Raw genomic sequence first — 17,569 nt, forward strand, 5'->3', positions numbered from 1 at the left:
CCTCAATTTGTTGTCCATCAACATGCAGAAGACATTAAAACTAAATTTTTCTTGAAATCCGGCTTCTTTTGTGACGTGAGGATTTTCACTGGACCAATAATGACGATTTTTTCTATTGAAAATCCCTTCTCTCGAAAATTTCGATTCATCAGTCCAAATGATTTTATTTGAAAAAAGTGGATCTTCTTGAATGCGTGTCAACAACATTTCACAAAATTCTACTCTCTGTTGAGGATCTTGAGGCTTCATCGCTTGAATTTTGGTGAATTTATAATCATGCATTTTATGTCTTTCCAAGATTCTTTGAACCGATGAATATTTTATACCCAAATCTTCTTCAGCACTTCTTATCGATGACTCGGGAAATGCGTGAAAATATGCTGACATTAATCTGGTTGTCTTCGAAAGTTACGGGTCGAGGCAAGTTTCTTGGTGCTTTTAAAGTTGATCCAAATGCATTGAAATTGTTATGAATTCGTATAAATTTCTTGAGGTTCATTGGCGGTAGATTCGGATACATTTCATTGAACTTTCTATATGTTCTGCTGATAATTTTGTCACACTGTCCAAAAATAATAAACAAATATTTAGTTGGCTAGAGAATGTCCGAATATGCCCTCCATTAAATTTTCAAAGTGATCCGTTGTCTGGTTCACCAGAAACGTCTAATGTGCCATCCACCGTGAATCAGCCTGTATATTTACACACATACACACATATATCTACAAACATAAATTCTCAATGAGTTGTTTGTGAGGTTGTCATTCAAGAATTCTTGATAACTATAATAGCACTTATCTATTAAAATGTTTTTTATGATTGCCTGAAATTTTATGTCGCTTCTAATTCCTTTAACTTCAGTTGGTAACTTGTTGAAGCAAGTAATGGCATTGTACTGAGGAGACTTCTTAAAAAGTGTCATTCTATGTTGGGGAATTCTAAGAAGGTCACCATTACGTGTATTATAGTAATGCTCGGAGGAGTTTTCTCTGAATAGGGGTAGGTTTAATCTGGCAAACATTATGGATTTAAAGATGAAAATGGAAGGAGCTGTAAGAATTTTCTTCTCTATGAAGATAGGTCGACAGCTGTCCCTGTAGCTTATGTTATAGATAAGTCTTACTATTCTTTTCTGGGCTAGAAATATTCGAGAGAAATCTTTAGCCATACCCCAGACAAGTATGTTCATGATCATATGAAAGTAGGCCATAGCATAGTAGATGCTGAGCAGGCCGGATTCATCTAAACTTGGTTTCAGTTGCTTGAGGGCGTAGTAACCTTTATTCATTTTAGAGAAAGTGTAATCGACTTGCTTTTCCCAGTTTAAGTGAGAGTCTAGGTAGGTACCTAAGAGTTTCACTTCAAAAGAGCTTTCGATATCATTTATGATCGGATTTACTGGGTTATCTCTACTAAAGTGAAACTTCAACGATACAGACTTGTTCGAGTTTAAAATAAGTTTGTTTCTTTGACACCATGCACTGAATATATCGATTAAGATGTTTGATTTGCTAATGAGTTGTTCAACATTATTTCCAGAAACAGTTATGGTAGTATCATCAGCAAACATTGTTAGGTGAGCATCTACTATATTTTGGGGTAGGTCATTGATATATAAGAGGAACAGTAGTGGACCTAGTACCGAGCCCTCAGGTACGCCAAGTTCAACGTTTTTGGCCGTAGATGATGTCCCGTTACACTTGACTATCATATTTCTCTCACTCACAAAAGATAAGACCCAATTTCTAATATTACCCGGAAGACCTATGTCTTGAAGTTTACGGCTAAGAAACTCGGGACACACCATATCAAAGGCTTTGGATAAGTCGAAAAATGAAGATAGAACACACTTGTTTTTGTTTATTTCATCATGTAAGTGATACGAAGCTGTCTCGATAGATTTGTTTCTCCGAAATCCGTGTTGTGAATCAGACAGTATATTATTATATTCCAAATAATTCGTTATTCTGCAATTACTTTTTCGAAAAGTTTGGAAATTGAACTCAGGAGTGAAATTTGTCTATAGTTCTCAATGTTCGTTGGACTTCCTTTTTTATGCACAGGAATGATAATAGCTTTTTTGAGAGCCTCCGGAAAATAGCCCTGTATAACAGATTGATTCATGAGGAACGTTAATGGTTTAATAATAGCAAATATTATTTTCTTCAGGGTAATTACAGATAGTTCGTCATATCCAGCAGATTTTTTGTTTTTCATTCCATCAAGAGTACTGACTATTTCATAGTCGGTAATAGGAAGAGAAATAAACAGTTCCGTTGGATTACATGCCTTAGAGGTAGTACATGGAAGAGACAAATTTTGGCCAAAATGATTTGATTAACAGCATTAACAGCTGCTTTGGAAAAGTATTCAACAAATAGATTTGAAACAGCATGAGGATCAGTTACTAAGTCACTGTCCCTAAGTAAAGAAATTTGAGTATCTGATTTACCATTCTTCCTTCCAAGTTCATGATTTATTATCTTCCACGTTTCTTTGGTTTTATTTTCAGAATCGCAAATTCTGGTATTGAAAAACCTTTTTATTGCTGATTTTACATTTTCTTTGTGATTTCTCAATCTCAATTTATATCCTTCGAGTATTGGCAAATGATAAATTTGACTCCAGTCCTCAGCCAGTAACCTGTACTGAAGTTCATCAATATTTGAATGATGAAATTGACGCCTCATTAACGAGGAATTATTGCAATTGGAGTGAGTGGTATTATTTTGTGCTCGATACATCAATATGTGAGCTAAGTGGTCAGCTATATTAGGCTGCATTAACTTGATATCGTAGCTAGATTGAGGGAGATTAGTAACTATATAATCTAGACAAATTGAACTAGTGTGGGCATATTGGTTTGTGAAAATTCTGGTTGCTCCCAGGAAATTGTTATCTAACTTATAAGAATCAAAGATATCGAAAAGAAACCTGGTATTCAAATCATTTTTCAGACAATCTATATTGAAGTCTCCACAGACAACTAAAAAGTTACAACGGTCAGTAGCTAGTTTTATAGCTTCAGTAAAACACTTAGTAAAAATATTAAGTTTGCCACTTGGTGGCCTATAAACCGAGACAATGCAAATTTTATAATTATTTACTTTATAATAAATTGCAGTCATTTCAATGTCACATTCAACTGAGAGGTCTTTGATAGGTTCAATTTCGGTAACTTTTTGACTCGACTTGGTTAAAATCAGAGTTCCCCCACGTATGTGATTTTTCCTAGAGGATATAGATGCTATTGTATAGTTACCAAAATAATTTTTGTTTTTTGCATAGTCTTCCTTCACCCAATGTTCAGATACACACAACAAATCTATGTCTTCAGCCTTCACAAACAACTCAATTGAGATATAATTGTTTAAAAAACCTTGGACGTTCACATGGCAAAACTTAATGGGACAAATATTAGTTGAATCGTGGATCACACAATCTTCTATCTGCACAGAAGCTGGCTGGGGTATAAAAAATTATCATGACTTGGCCCTGCACTGGTACCTGAGTCGCCACTTTGGAGTTCATTGAATAGAGATATTGACTGATTTTGGTTAGGATATGGTAAATCGGTATTATCAGTAAGGTTGTCAGCTATATCTTTACACAACATTCCTTGGTGATTCAATGGGGTTGATCTTGGGGGTGGTTTTTGATTTTTTTGTTTTAATTGATGGATATCAGTAACGTTGCGATAACCGAAGTCAAAGTGAGTTCTGATATGATGAAGCTTTGCACAAAAACCACTTTGCCGAATTATTGAGTGAATATCCGTCAGAATTATAGTTGAACCTTTAAATTACTCCATTGCATTCTATAATACTATTTGGTATTTTAGATTCACATAGTTTCGTTTTTAGCTTCAAGTTACTGCTATATACAGGCTGATTCACGGTGGATGGCACATTAGACGTTTCTGGTGAACCAGACAACGGATCACTTTGAAAATTCAATGGAGGGCATATTCGGACATTCTCTAGCCAACTAAAATATTTTTGACAATGCGGTGTTGCCGCTTCTATTAGAAAGCAGTAGCAACTTTGATTTTTCAAATGGAACACTCTGTATATAATATTATTTTTGGAATCTCCAACAATTGCCCGACAACTTTTCTTGATATTTCCCTATACCTATCTGTTACCGTTTTCGAAATAAAAATTAATTTCAATTTTTTTCTTCGAAAATCATGACTTCTAAAAATGCCGATATCTTTTAGTTAAGAAGTACTATGATATCGAAATTTGGTTTGGAGTTAGGTGATACTAGGACACTTCCCACACGTCAGCCTAATCTCCGTTACTTCAATACAGGGTGGTAAAAAAATACAGTTTTTTCGTTTGCTTGAAAAAGTTGCTGAAATTTGATTATTTTAAATGGAACACCCTGTATATCATTAAAAATTCGGAAAGCTGCTGAAATTTGCTTTCTTTCTATGTATATCATACCTATACCTAACTAATCAAGTTTCGGACTTATGAACATTTATTTGTGAAAATGTCCCTTCAGAATCGTATTTCCATTCGGTATTTGGTAAGCAGGCCATGATTACTATTTGACAGTAGCGTTGTGACATTCTCCTAATAATATCGACATTTTCGTCACTTCAGAAGTTGCAAATACCTTCAAAATGATGTAACAAAACTATTCAAACGAAGTTCTTATGAATTTGTTTATTATTTTTGGACAGTGTGACAAAATTATCAGCAGAACATGTAGAAAGTTCAATGAAATGTATCCGAATCTACCGCCAATGAACCTCAAGAAATTTATACGAATTCAGGACAATTTCAATGCATTTGGATCAACTTTAAAAGCACCAAGAAACTTGCCTCGACCCGTAACTTTCGAAGACAACCAGATTAATGTCTTAGCATATTTTCAAGCATTTCCCGAGTCATCGATAAGAAGTGCTGAAGAAGATTTGGGTATAAAATATTCATCGGTTCAAAGAATCTTGCGAAGACATAAAATGCATGATTATAAATTCACCAAAATTCAAGCAATGAAGCCTCAAGATCCTCAACAGAGAGTAGAATTTTGTGAAATGTTGTTGACACGCATTCAAGAAGATCCACTTTTTTTAAATAAAATTATTTGGGCTGATGAATCGAAATTTTCGAGAGAAGGGATTTTCAATAGAAAAAATCGTCATTATTGGTCCAGTGAAAATCCTCACGTCACAAAAGAAGCCGGATTTCAAGAAAAATTTAGTTTTAATGTCTTCTGCATGTTGATGGACAACAAATTGAGGTACGTGATATACGAGGAGTCATTAACATCCAGAAGCTACCTGAATATTTTGGAGAATACTGTAGACAGTTTCGTGGATAATCTGCCACTCGAAGATTATCGAAACTGTTGGTACCAACTAGACGGAGCTCCTGCACATTGCACAATAGAAGTGAGCGCAGAACTGAATAGACTATTTGACGATCGGTGGATGAGGCGCTTGGGACCATGGAATTGGCCAGCGAGATCACCCGATCTTAATCCATTAGATTTTTATTTGTGGGGAATGTTTAAAGAAAAAGTTTACAAAATACCCGTGCGTTCGAGAGATGAATTGTTAGAAAAGATTGCCCAAACATTTGAAGATTTGGATCCCAATGAAATCAGATCTGCCACCACGAAAGCAGTCAACACCCGCATTTTAAAGTGCTTGGAAGTGAACGGCCAGCGATTCGAACATATTTTGAAATATTCCACATGATTGTTTTACTTTTTCATAATTATTCATATCAATATTTCCAATTTCAAGTTTCTTGGTGCTTTTTTAAAGTTTATCCAAACATATTGAAATTGTTCTGAATTCGTATAAATTTCTTGAGGTTCATTGGCGGTAGATTCGGATACATTTCATTGAACTTTCTACATGTTCTGCTGATAATTTTGTCACACTGTCCAAAAATAATAAACAAATTCATAAGAACTTCGTTTGAATAGTTTTGTTCCATCGTTTTGAAGGTATTTGCAACTTCTGAAGTGACGAAAATGTCGATATTATTAGGAGAATGTCACAACGCTACTGTCAAATAGTAATCATGGCCTGCTTACCAAATACCGAATGGAAATACCATTCTGAAGGGACATTTTCACAAATAAATGTTCATAAGTCCGAAACTTGACTAGTTAGGTATATGTATGATATACATAGAAAGAAAGCAAATTTCAGCAGCTTTCCGAATTTTCAATAATATACAGGGTGTTCCATTTAAAATAATCAAATTTTAGCAACTTTTTCAAGCAAACGAAAAAACTGTATTTTTTTACCACCCTGTATTGAAGTAACGGAGATTAGGCTGACGTGTGGGAAGTGTCCAAGTATCACCTAACTCCAAACCAAATTTCGATATCATAGTACTTCTTAACTAAGAGATATCGGCATTTTTAGAAGTCATGATTTTCGAAGAAAAAAATTGAAATTAAGTTTCATTTCGAAAACGGTAACAGATAGGTATAGGGAAATATCAAAAAAAGTTGTCGGGCAATTGTTGGAGATTCCAAAAATAATATTATATACAGAGTGTTCCATTTGAAAAATCAAAGTTGCTACTGCTTTCTAATAGAAGCGGCAACACCGCATTGTCGAAAATATTTTAGTTGGCTAGAGAATGTCCGAATATGCCCTCCATTGAATTTTCAAAGTGATCCGTTGTCTGGTTCACCAGAAACGTCTAATGTGCCATCCACCGTGAATCAGCCTATATGTGTTCATTGATGTTTCTCATATCATATCTGAAAGGTTCCGTAATAACAATGAGTTGTGGTGCAGTTACATTATTGGGAAATATATTGGCCAGGTTTTTCAAGTTGGAAGCATTATTTGAAGACCACAGTATGACAATATCATTTTCACCACCTTTTTCAATAATTTCGATGGCTGTGTTTATCAACTCTCTCTCACATCAGTGGGGTTTTAAGATGGACTGGGCGGAAAACTGTCCTTTAGCTTGTCTCACTAGAAACTCTGCCATTTTTCTTCCGTTAGTAGCCGATATTGGGGTAATATTTGTTTTTTTATTTATTGTGATTTCCTTGGAACCTCTCTTGTTGACCATTGGTAAATTTCTGTTTGGAATATATAAATCAGAATTGGTTTGAGCCGCTATATCCTTTAAATTTTTCCTATCTACACCACTGAAATATTCAAGAGACAAATCCGTTAATATAGAGATGTCTTTGTGGTGGATTTTTTCATCAGCTGTTTGTGTATATACATTTTTTGATGGTAGCTGGGATCTCTCAATTTCTTATTGTAGTACGAATATTTTATCTTGTAGTTCTTTGATTATTATTTTTTGCTGCTGAACTAAATTATTCAGTTCATACTCAGAATTAACAGCTTCTTGCAAAAAGGATTGATGTTCTACTTTTAGTTTTTTTATGTAGTTTACTTTTTTCAGACTGTCCTCAGTTAGATCGCAGATGGTTTTTTCCAGTGTACTTATTTCAACTTGTTCAACGATTGAACTAGCATCGTCATTACAGCAGTTGATGATATTTTCGCTCAAATATCGAATTTTGTCCTTTTTCTTCGTCAGACAACTCTTATGATAGATGCCTGAGCACAATTTGCATACATAGTAAATTAATACTTTGGATTTACAACACTTGAAAGACATGTTGGTTGATAGATCGCGAACTCGACACACTCGATAGTATATCGGGTGTTTGATTGCTACTATTAGGAGACTAAAAGAGAAATATATTAAAAAATAATAATTAGTGCGTCATCACTCTTATGAAAAAAAAAAGTGATAATTAGCATGAATAACAAAAAACTAAAAATACTTGATTACTCAAATTGAGTCGTTAATTGAATTAATAATAAAACAATAATGAAAACTTGAAGATTAACGCGGGGCGTTAACAATTCCTTTGATACTTCTATTAATTTCATTTTTCATAAACTTGTCAGTTTTTCAGGAAAATAAATCAGTTCAAGGAAGTAACAGTTATAGCTCCATTCAAAACCAGTTATAAGCTCATGTTCTGAACAGATTTGTTTCTTTGAATAAATGAAGAAATAGTGGAATAAAACTGCTTTCCTTTCTTGACTCTCCTCATTATATTTATTATTTTTAAGCCAAAGAGACGCAAACAGGAAATTGGATACATGGAATGGAGATCCGTCAAAAATGTTGGTCTTTGAAACCGTTTTGGACCTTATAGAAAAATTCAATTTGCTGGACAACGTGAAGAAAACTGGGGATTTCATGAAGAAGCGTCTTTTTGAACTAGAGGTCGAACACTACGATTTGATTCATTCGACAAGAGGAATGGGAACAATGCTGGCCTTCAACGCCCAATGTCCTTCTTTACGCGATGATATATCAGAAAGATTGAGGAAAAAAGGTATCTGTAAACGAATGTAGTCTATAGGTGTGCAATCAAGGCCGTAGCCAGAAAACAAGTTCGGAGGGGGTTTGGTTTGGTGGAACAGAAGAAAAACATAAAATATAAAAATAACGAAAGAAAGAAAATTGTGCTACATGAGTATTTTAGTTTTCTAGCTTTCTTTGCAGCGAACAAATCAATTATCTCCTCGGTGTGGATGCCAATTCTACCGTGGATTGACATTAACGCTAAACCGTTTAGTCGTTCCTGGTTTGTGGAGTTTCTTAAATAATAAGTTTTGAAGCATTTCAGAGAAGAGAAAGTCCTCTCAGGGGTACATGTGGAAACATGCCGTGTCGCCAAGATCTTTTAAAGTTTGTGAATGTTTGGAAATAAGGGCTGGTTGCGTGGTTGGCAGAATCGAGAGATCATTGGACAACAAAGAATCCACCCTAGGTATATTCATAGATATTGAGGGAGCGTTTGATAAAACAACCTTTCCAACAATTACCCAGCAACTACACTCCAGGAATGTACCCCTGGTAGTAGGAGAATGGATACTTCAGATGCTCTCTAGCAGAGCAATAAGTATTAATGTAAAAGACATCACAGTAAAAGGACTGGTCATGAGGGGATGTCCACAGGGAGGGGTCTTATCACCCCTTCTCTGGAACATAGTTCTGGATACCCTAATTAATCACCTTAACAAAAATGGATTCTACACAATTGCATACGCAGATGACATAGTTATCTTGCAGACCGGCAAATTCGTAAACACACTGTGCGATAAAGCGCAGGATGGGCTCAAATTGATAGAAACATGGTGTAAGGAACACTCACTGTCGATCAATCCCAAGAAGACTGAGATGGTCCTTTTCACCAGGAAAATAAGTTTAACGGGCTTAAAACCTCCCAAAATCTTTAAAAGCCAACTAAACTTCTCTGAAGAGGTGAAATACCTTGGTATTATCCTCGACAAGAAGCTAACATGGAACTCTCATCTACAGAGTAGAGCAAAAAGAGCATACGTGGCTTATGAGCAATGTCGGAGGACAGTGGGACGCGCATGGGGTCTTTCACCCCGTGTAGTCGCCTGGATCTACACTGCAATAATAAGACCTATGTAAACGTATGGAGCCATTGCATGGGGACCGAAAGTTCTACAAGCAACGGCCATCCAAAAATTAAATCAAATACAGCGACTGGCTTGTTTAAACATCACAGGAGCCATGAGGACAACACCAACCGCGGCAATGGAATTAATCACGGGTCTGACCCCTCTGGATCTGTACGTTTAGGAGGTTGCGTTAATGGCCATGGTACGATTGCACACGGCTGGTGTAAACCTAGAAGTAGGAATGGGTCGATTGAGGCTGGGCCTATGGCGGGAAGCGCTTACTGCGCAACCTCTGCTGCAGGCAACAAGTGATGCAATTGAACCCAGGTTTGTGTTTAATAAACCCTACAAAATACAAATTAAGCGGAACACAGAGTCAGATGCTACAAATGCAATACGGATTTATACAGATGGCTCAAAAACCAAAGAAGGCTCAGGATGTGGAGTGTACTCCAGATCACTAAGCCTAAGGATTAAGTGGGGAATGAGAAGAAATACCAGCGTGGTCCAAGCAGAACTGTCTGGTATCTCAATCGCCATAAAAGAAATAACCAAGAAAAGAATTTCTGGCAAAAACATAACAATCTGCACTGATAGCAGACAAGCACTATTAGCCTTGAACAGACACCATGTTACTTCAGGGCTAGCACTAAAGTGCCACCAAGATTTAGCCAAAGCCTCGGTAGATAATAACATTATCCAGAGGTGGGTTAAAGGGCACGACAGGAGTAAAGGTAATCGCATTGCCAAGGAAGCGGCTGGACTAAGAATTTTAGGACCAAGTGGCACCCACGGCCTGATGACTTCGACAATTGCGGAACTAGTCAAATGTTACACCCATGCTCAATCTTTAAAGAGATGGGATGAAATCAAAGGATGTAATCTTGTCAGGATCACCTTGGGCGACCCTGGGAAGCTGGCACCGAAGAAATATCTGGCGATGACCAGGAAAAATCTACGCCTCACAGTAGGATTTCTGACTGGCCACTGTCAGCTAAGGAAACACCTACATAATATGGGGCTAGTGGACACACCTCTATGCAGGATGTGTGAACAGGAATATGAGACTGTCAGGCATGTCCTGTGCGAGTGCCCGGAGTTATCGTCAATGAGAGAGTGTGTGTTCGGCGAGTCTTGGCCTACACCTGCCGATATAAAGGAGATGTCTCCCAGCGACCTGTCCACCTTCCTGGAAAGGACAGGATGGACGACGACCTAGGAGGACAACTCCTCGGGAGGATGTACAATGGGTCACATGTGGCCTAAGTGCGTGGGCTTACACTCACCCTCCCTACTCTACAGATACAGATACAGAGAAGGGCTGGTTGCATTCTCCGAGAGCTTCTATAGAATATGTTGGTCGATCTAGTTCAGATTCTTCCAGCTATTTTATCCGCCACATGTCTAATTCAGCTTTAACAAAGTCCCATTCTAAATAGTTTTTATAGAGCTTGACATTTACTATTGATTTGATCTTTGCAACACACAGAAGGAATTAAAGTGTTGAGAGATAATAATGTGGCTTTATGATTTTGGAATCTGGGCTAAAGCTGATCAATGAAATCGCTCAGAAGTGGAATCATTATGATAATTTTAAAATAAGTTTCAGGATCTTCCGTGTTATAGTTTGCCCTATGCTCTTGGCCGGACGTTATTCGCTGAATTTTAATTTCTCCGTTTACAGTACAGAGCTCAGGATCATTAATTTTTATAGGATCTGAGTCGCACTTACCTTTCGAAGCCAATTCCTGACATTCACATAATTTGATTGTTTCAATAATCGGAAAGAGCCGTTTCCGGTTTTCGGCTATTTGTGCTAAGTATCCGCTACTAATCAGCCAATAATACAAAAGATTTGTGGTACTTTCACTGTGATGTTTGAAATCATGTGAAATATCTTTCCATTTAGTGAGTGGCTTAGTAACTAAGGATTTCAACTGCTGATGAGAGTCTTTTCCTACGCAATCTCTGGCAAATAATGTACAGTATTTGCATAAAGCACCTTGTTGCCCTGAACTCGTGTAAACTAACCACGAGAAGCGTTCATTTCATTGAATTTGGAATTTCAGCTTTCTTTTATCGTCACTTACTGGAAACTTCAATGTCTTTTTTGGCATCCAATGATATTTCTGCACTTCAAATCATCATCAATTTTAATGTTCGATCCTGTATAGTATCCCACATCTAAAATATGCCCAGAAACATTATCCGCAGTCCCAGGAACGGCACCAGAAGTACTACAACTACTTGTAGCATTATAGCACTGTAGTTTTTAAACTACTTTTAAAAAACGTTTTTGATTGAAGTTTTTATTAATTCCTTATTTTATTTTCTGAACAAAATCATCTAAACAAACACATCTCCTAGCAACACCTAGCATACTCCATTTGAAGGAAATTGTAGGGCACTGCATTACACCCCCCCCTTAAAAAAATATTAAACGCGAAAATGAACTCTTCTTCCAAAGCGGGTTACATAATTTGATTTTTCTGGATTTTCATTTTGATTTTCTGATTTCTTCTTGAGAATTCCATTTGGTGTTTTTGGAAATTTTGCATTTTCAGGTAAATTTTCATTTGATGGTTCTATAAAAGCTGGCTTCAACATATCAATCGAAATATTCTTTCTTTTTCCATTAACTGAAAGTGTAAAATATTTTTCGGTTCTTTCTGAAACCTTGTAGGGACCAGAATAAGGAGTTTGCAATGGTTTCTTAACACAATCTGTCCTTATGTACAAACATTTTTTTCTCTCAATGATGACTGGACTGATTGTTGATTTTTATGTTTCTCATGGTTTCTTGTAAAGTTTTCAAAAATTCTATTGGTTAACACAAAATCTCCTGGAATACGTAACGTAGAACCATACAATATTTCAGCACTACGTAAACCATTTAAATCTTCTTTTGGAGAAACTCTGATACCATATAGCACAGTGGGGATATATTCGGACCATTTTTCAATAGGGTGGCATTTTAGTGCAGATTTCATTGATCTGTGAAACTTTTCTATCACTCCATTTGAACTTGGATGGTAAGTTGTAGTATGTATATGTTGAAAACCCACGATCTGTGAAAACTCTTTGAAAAGTGCACTTTCAAATTGTCTTCCTTGATCTGTTGTTACTCTGAAAGGAATACCAAAACGAGTGATCCAGCCGTCATAAAATGCTTTGGCAACTGTTTCTGCTGATATGTCTCGAATTGGAAAAGCTTCAACCCATCTTGAATATCTATCAATACAGGTGAGGCAGTAAGAGAATCCATTAGATGGGGGTAGTGGTCCAACTAAATCAATATTTACATGTTCAAATCTGGCATCCGGTATTGCAAAATAGCCGGCTAGGCTCACAATATGTTTGGTTACCTTAGATTTCTGACATGATATGCAACACTGAACACATTTTTTAATTTGTTTGTTCATATTTTGCCAAACAAATTTATTCTTCATCCGTCTCAGCGAGGCTTTGATACCTGGATGTGACAAATTGTGAATTTTATCAAATATCTCTCTTCTGAAAGGTTCAGGAACATATGGTCTGATATTATTGGTTGAAATATCACAAATTATGTTGAAATTAGTTCCAGGAATTTCCATTTTCTTCAAGACTAATGAAGTATTTCCTCCTAGCAAATATTGTAGTTGGGCATCATTTGCTTGTTCTTTTTCCCATATTACATAATCGATTGTGTTCTCTAAACTGATAGTAGAAATCCTTGATAAGGCATCAGCTACTATGTTTTGACACCCAGAAATATACCAAATATCTGTTGAAAACTGGCTTATATAATCTAAATAAAGAATTTGTCTTGGTGACAAAGTTTCGCTATTTGTTTCGAAGGCAAAAGTGATTGGTTTGTGATCAGTAACAATGACAAATTCTCGACCTTCTAACATATATTGAAAATATTTGATAGCTTCGTAAATAGCCAGTAATTCCCGGTCATAAGTACTGTATTCGGTCTGAGAACTTTTGAGTTTCTGAGAAAAGAATCCCAGAGGTTTCCAAATATTTTCTTCGAACTGATTAACTGCTGCTCCAATGGATTCATTTGAAGCATCAACCATCAAGGCTAATGGACTAGTCATCGATGGGTGGACTAATAAAGCTGCGTTAGTTATTGCCTCTTTCATTTTCAAGAAAGCTTTCTCTTGTGACATGGTCCAACAGAGTTTTTCATTTTTCTTTGGATTTCCTTTCAGGAATTAATTGAGGGGTGCTTGAATTTCAGCTGATTTGGGTATAGATGTTCGGTAAAAATTGACCATACCAAGAAATCGTCTCAGTCCATTGATATCTTCTGGCTTTTTGTATTCTATAATTCCTTGAATTTTTTCATCAATTGGTTTTATTCCATCTTTTGTGACTAAGTATCCTAAAAACTCTATAGCTTCCTTGCCAAATTCACTTTTATCCACCCACATTAATGGTAATTCCATGATTTTGTAATCTTTCAAACAAAAGATTCAGATGTGCTTTGTGCTCATTTTCATCCACTGAAGCAATTAAGAAGTCATCCAAATAGGGGAAGCAAAAATAAAAACCTTTTGTTATTTCATGGACATATCTTTGGCACGTCTGTGCTGCATTTTTTAGCCCAAACGGCATAAAAAGATATTCATAAAGTCCAAAGGGTGTAATTATAGCAGTTTTCTGGATATCCTCTGGAGCCATCGGAATTTGGTGAAAGGCCTTGACTAAGTCAATTTTTGAAAATATCTTTTTGTCCTCCAAATGAAAGGTGAAGTCTTTAATATTTGGTATGGGATACCTATCTGGGACGGTTTTAGAATTCAATGACCTGTAATCCCCACATGGTCTCCAGTCTCCATTTGATTTTTGTACCATGTGTAAAGGACTGGCCCATGGGCTTTTAGAAGGCCGAATTATTCCCTGTCCATCGAATATTTGAATTCTTTCTTAGCAGCATCCAGTTTTTGGGGATTAAGTCTGCGAACTTTGAAGTGTGTGGGTTGTCCTTTGGTTATTATTTGATGTACAATATTTGTTTTTTCTTCCGATTTATTTAGACATTTACTTGTCAAATTAGGAAAATCAATTAAAAGTCTGCGATAAGAACAATAAGTGTTTATTGTTTTAATACTGAAACATTTATCAACAAGTAATATTTCACCATTGCTCATTAAATTTGTTTTAGTATCAACCAATTTTCCATTTGATAAATTAACTGTTAATCTAAAATTCTTCAAAAAATCTGCTCCAATTATGGCTCTATCAACATCTGCTACGATAAACTTCCAGTTGAATTGTCTTTTCAATCCTAACGTTAATGTCAGTAGTATTTCTCCATAGGTTTTTATTTTAGATCCATTAGCAGCATATAGTGTTTCATTTAAGACTGGTAGATGGTGATAACTTTGGTATTAATGATATTTCAGCACCTGTGTCAATTTAATATTTTATCTTGGACTCAGGATCGAAAATTATGAGACGACTTTCATTCGGGCCATTTTCGCTATTCGTCATTAACGATTGGCCTATAGGTTTTCCGAAGATATTTTGACGAAAGTACAAGGTTGGATACATTTTCTAGCTGAATTTTTGAAGAGTCTGTGGTAATAACATAGTTCATCGTTAGAGTTTGAATCTTGAAATTTTGATTTAGTCCTTGATTTTGATCTAAATCTTGATCTTGACCTAGACCAGTCTCCTTCAAAAACTGGGCTGCGTCTTCTGGTACGAGATTCATCAAGTTTTTGAATAAGTTGCTCAATTTTCTTTTCTAAGCGATTTTCTTTTTGACCAGTTTGAATAGAACAAACGTTCGTATTTGCAATTCCTTTCATCATTCCATTGGCCATAGTTATAAGTTCTTCCTCAGGAAGTTTCTCGTAAAACGCCCGGAGTTGTTCCACTGTGTTTGGAAGTTTCTTCAGCCAAGATAAAAAGATGAAATTTGGAGTCATTTGTCCTGAGGCAAGATCCTTCATTTGCCGATAGAGCTGACTAGGTTTTCTGTCTCCAAGTTGACACTCACTGAATAACTTCGTCATTTTTTCTTCGTCTGATATTTGATACATTCTAATGAGTTGACTTTTTAGTAGTTCATATGAATCTGAAGAATTTTTGTGCTGTATTGAAGAAAGATTTGAATTTTCTTTGACAATACTGCAATCTAAAACTGTCAGTATCTTTCCAAATTTGATTTTATTGGAATGTATGCTATTTAGGTTAAAAATTGTTTCTACGGTATTGAACCACAATTCGGGTTCAGTCTTCCAGAAGGATGGTAAAGTGACAGATTTTGCACGATTGAATTCAGTTTCTGGCTCCATGATGTAGTCTGGACTAGTTTGACTGATAAAACAACGATCTTTTCTTGTGGAAGTTGAAGGCGTAGTAACTGCTGGATTAAGTATAGGTGTAGACTCTCTACTTATTTGTTGAATAAGTTTTTCTATGCTTTCCATTCTCCTACTATTATTTTTGAGATTTTCAATCAGCTTATTACAAAGAATCTCTAGCTTGTTCACCTTTTCAATAACACTACCTTCTGCTTGAGTTTCCTTAGATTTTTCCCGATTACTGATTACCCGATGAGGTATGTTAAGTTATTTTTTGTTCATAATAACGACAAAAAATGTCAGTACGACAATGAACAGTATTGTTCAGTTAGAATATTCTCTTTGTTACTAGTTTTCACTAGTAACAAGGTACCACGTCAACAATCTCTAAAATGGTCAATTCTCGTCCATTGGAAAAAAAAATTGAAGCGATTTTTATTTACGTTGCGACGCGAAACTTTCACGAGACTGAAAGGAATTTTAATGAACGTTTTCCGATATATAGTTGATGATATGATATAGTTGTAAATCCTGAACAGTCTACTTATTCTGTCGCGAATGTTTGTGAGGTGTCTTCTTCTACTGTGTGGAGACTTTTGAAGAGGAATAGGTATCATCCATACAAAATTGAAAGGGTACACCAATTAACTGAGGATGACCCTGATCGAAGAACATAATTCAGCGAAATAATGACGGGAACCATCGCAAGGCATCCTACCTATCTCCACAATATTTGTTTTAGTGACGAATGTACTTTTTTAAACGGCAATTGCCGTTATTGCAGTGACACCAACCCTCACGTTTTCCGAATAACAGATACCCAATATCCAGAAAAAATTAACGTTTGGGCAGGAATATTGGGAAACCATATTGTAGGACCTCTATTTATTGATCAAAATTCAACAGGGGAACTGTATTTGAATATGCTGGAAACTACTGTTGACCCTCTTATCACTGAAATCGTCGAAGTGAATCATAATGAATTCGATACGTATATTGTATCCAAAAAAGATGGAGCACCACCACATTACTCCAGACAAGTAGGAAACTATTTGGGTACTAGGGTAGAATGGGGGAATGGCGGTCACTTAAGCAGGAATCGAAATAACTCATTTCTTATATGAGCAAAGGCCAAAGTGATTTACTTACTGAATAGCTAATTCACTTCACTTTCTGTATATAAAATACAAATACAAAGCTTTGTATAGTTTTTTATATTTTTATGCCTTTTAGTAAATCTTTCATTGACCGCCATTACCCGGACTTTCGGGTAATGGCGGTCAGCAGGGGGGGGGGGTAATGGCAGTCAGTCAAAAAATATAAGGTTTATTCTAAGGTTTGCTTTTAAATTAAAATAAAACAATAAAATATTGAGTACTAATGTATTATAAAGTAAGTAGGCAATTCAAAGTTTACAAAACTAATTTAAGTTATTACAGTTCATATTATAAGAAATTACAAATCAAGACGCTTGATAACCTTCCATTTTTTATCACAATAATCACATGCATATTTATCAGGGGAATCACAACAGGAACAATTTTTGTGAACCCACTGCCCACAACTTCGGCATCTATAACAAACCTCATTCTTTCCGAACTCTTTACAGATGCAACATATCTCTTCTTCATTTCCTGAAGAAATATCGTCAACATTATTGTCGTAACAAACATTTTCAAAACGCCTTTTCTTTTTTGAAGCCAAAAGTTCCTCATACGAAGAAGAAAATTCTGAACTGATTTTTGATGCCTTGATATTCTTGGATTGTCTTGTCTTGACATTCTTGGCTTGTTCTTTAGTGTTTTTT

General features: G+C 35.9%; 2 protein-coding genes across 10 annotated transcripts in view; both read left to right on the plus strand.

Moving 5' to 3' along the window:
- Nucleotides 1-17,569, plus strand: part of LOC141483248 (uncharacterized) — a 403,587-nt gene that overhangs the window by 263,451 nt on the left and 122,567 nt on the right. The window lies entirely within an intron of this gene.
- The window catches only part of LOC111515695 (4-aminobutyrate aminotransferase, mitochondrial), a 179,114-nt gene that overhangs the window by 82,172 nt on the left and 79,373 nt on the right, over nucleotides 1-17,569 (plus strand). For 7 of the 9 annotated variants that reach the window (XM_074177707.1, XM_074177708.1, XM_074177703.1 and 4 more), the window contains one exon: nucleotides 8,090-8,358. The exons of the other annotated variants lie outside the window; for them this stretch is intronic. In XM_074177707.1, coding sequence (XP_074033808.1) covers nucleotides 8,090-8,358 — 269 coding nt within the window. The remainder of the gene's footprint in view (nucleotides 1-8,089; nucleotides 8,359-17,569) is intronic. 9 annotated transcript variants of the gene reach the window in all.

The sequence above is a fragment of the Leptinotarsa decemlineata genome, unplaced genomic scaffold (genome assembly GCF_025532065.1).
Source record: "Leptinotarsa decemlineata unplaced genomic scaffold, Ldec_3_MD MMD2_tig00003192_RagTag_RagTag, whole genome shotgun sequence".
NCBI classification, from domain to species: Eukaryota; Metazoa; Arthropoda; class Insecta; order Coleoptera; family Chrysomelidae; genus Leptinotarsa; species Leptinotarsa decemlineata.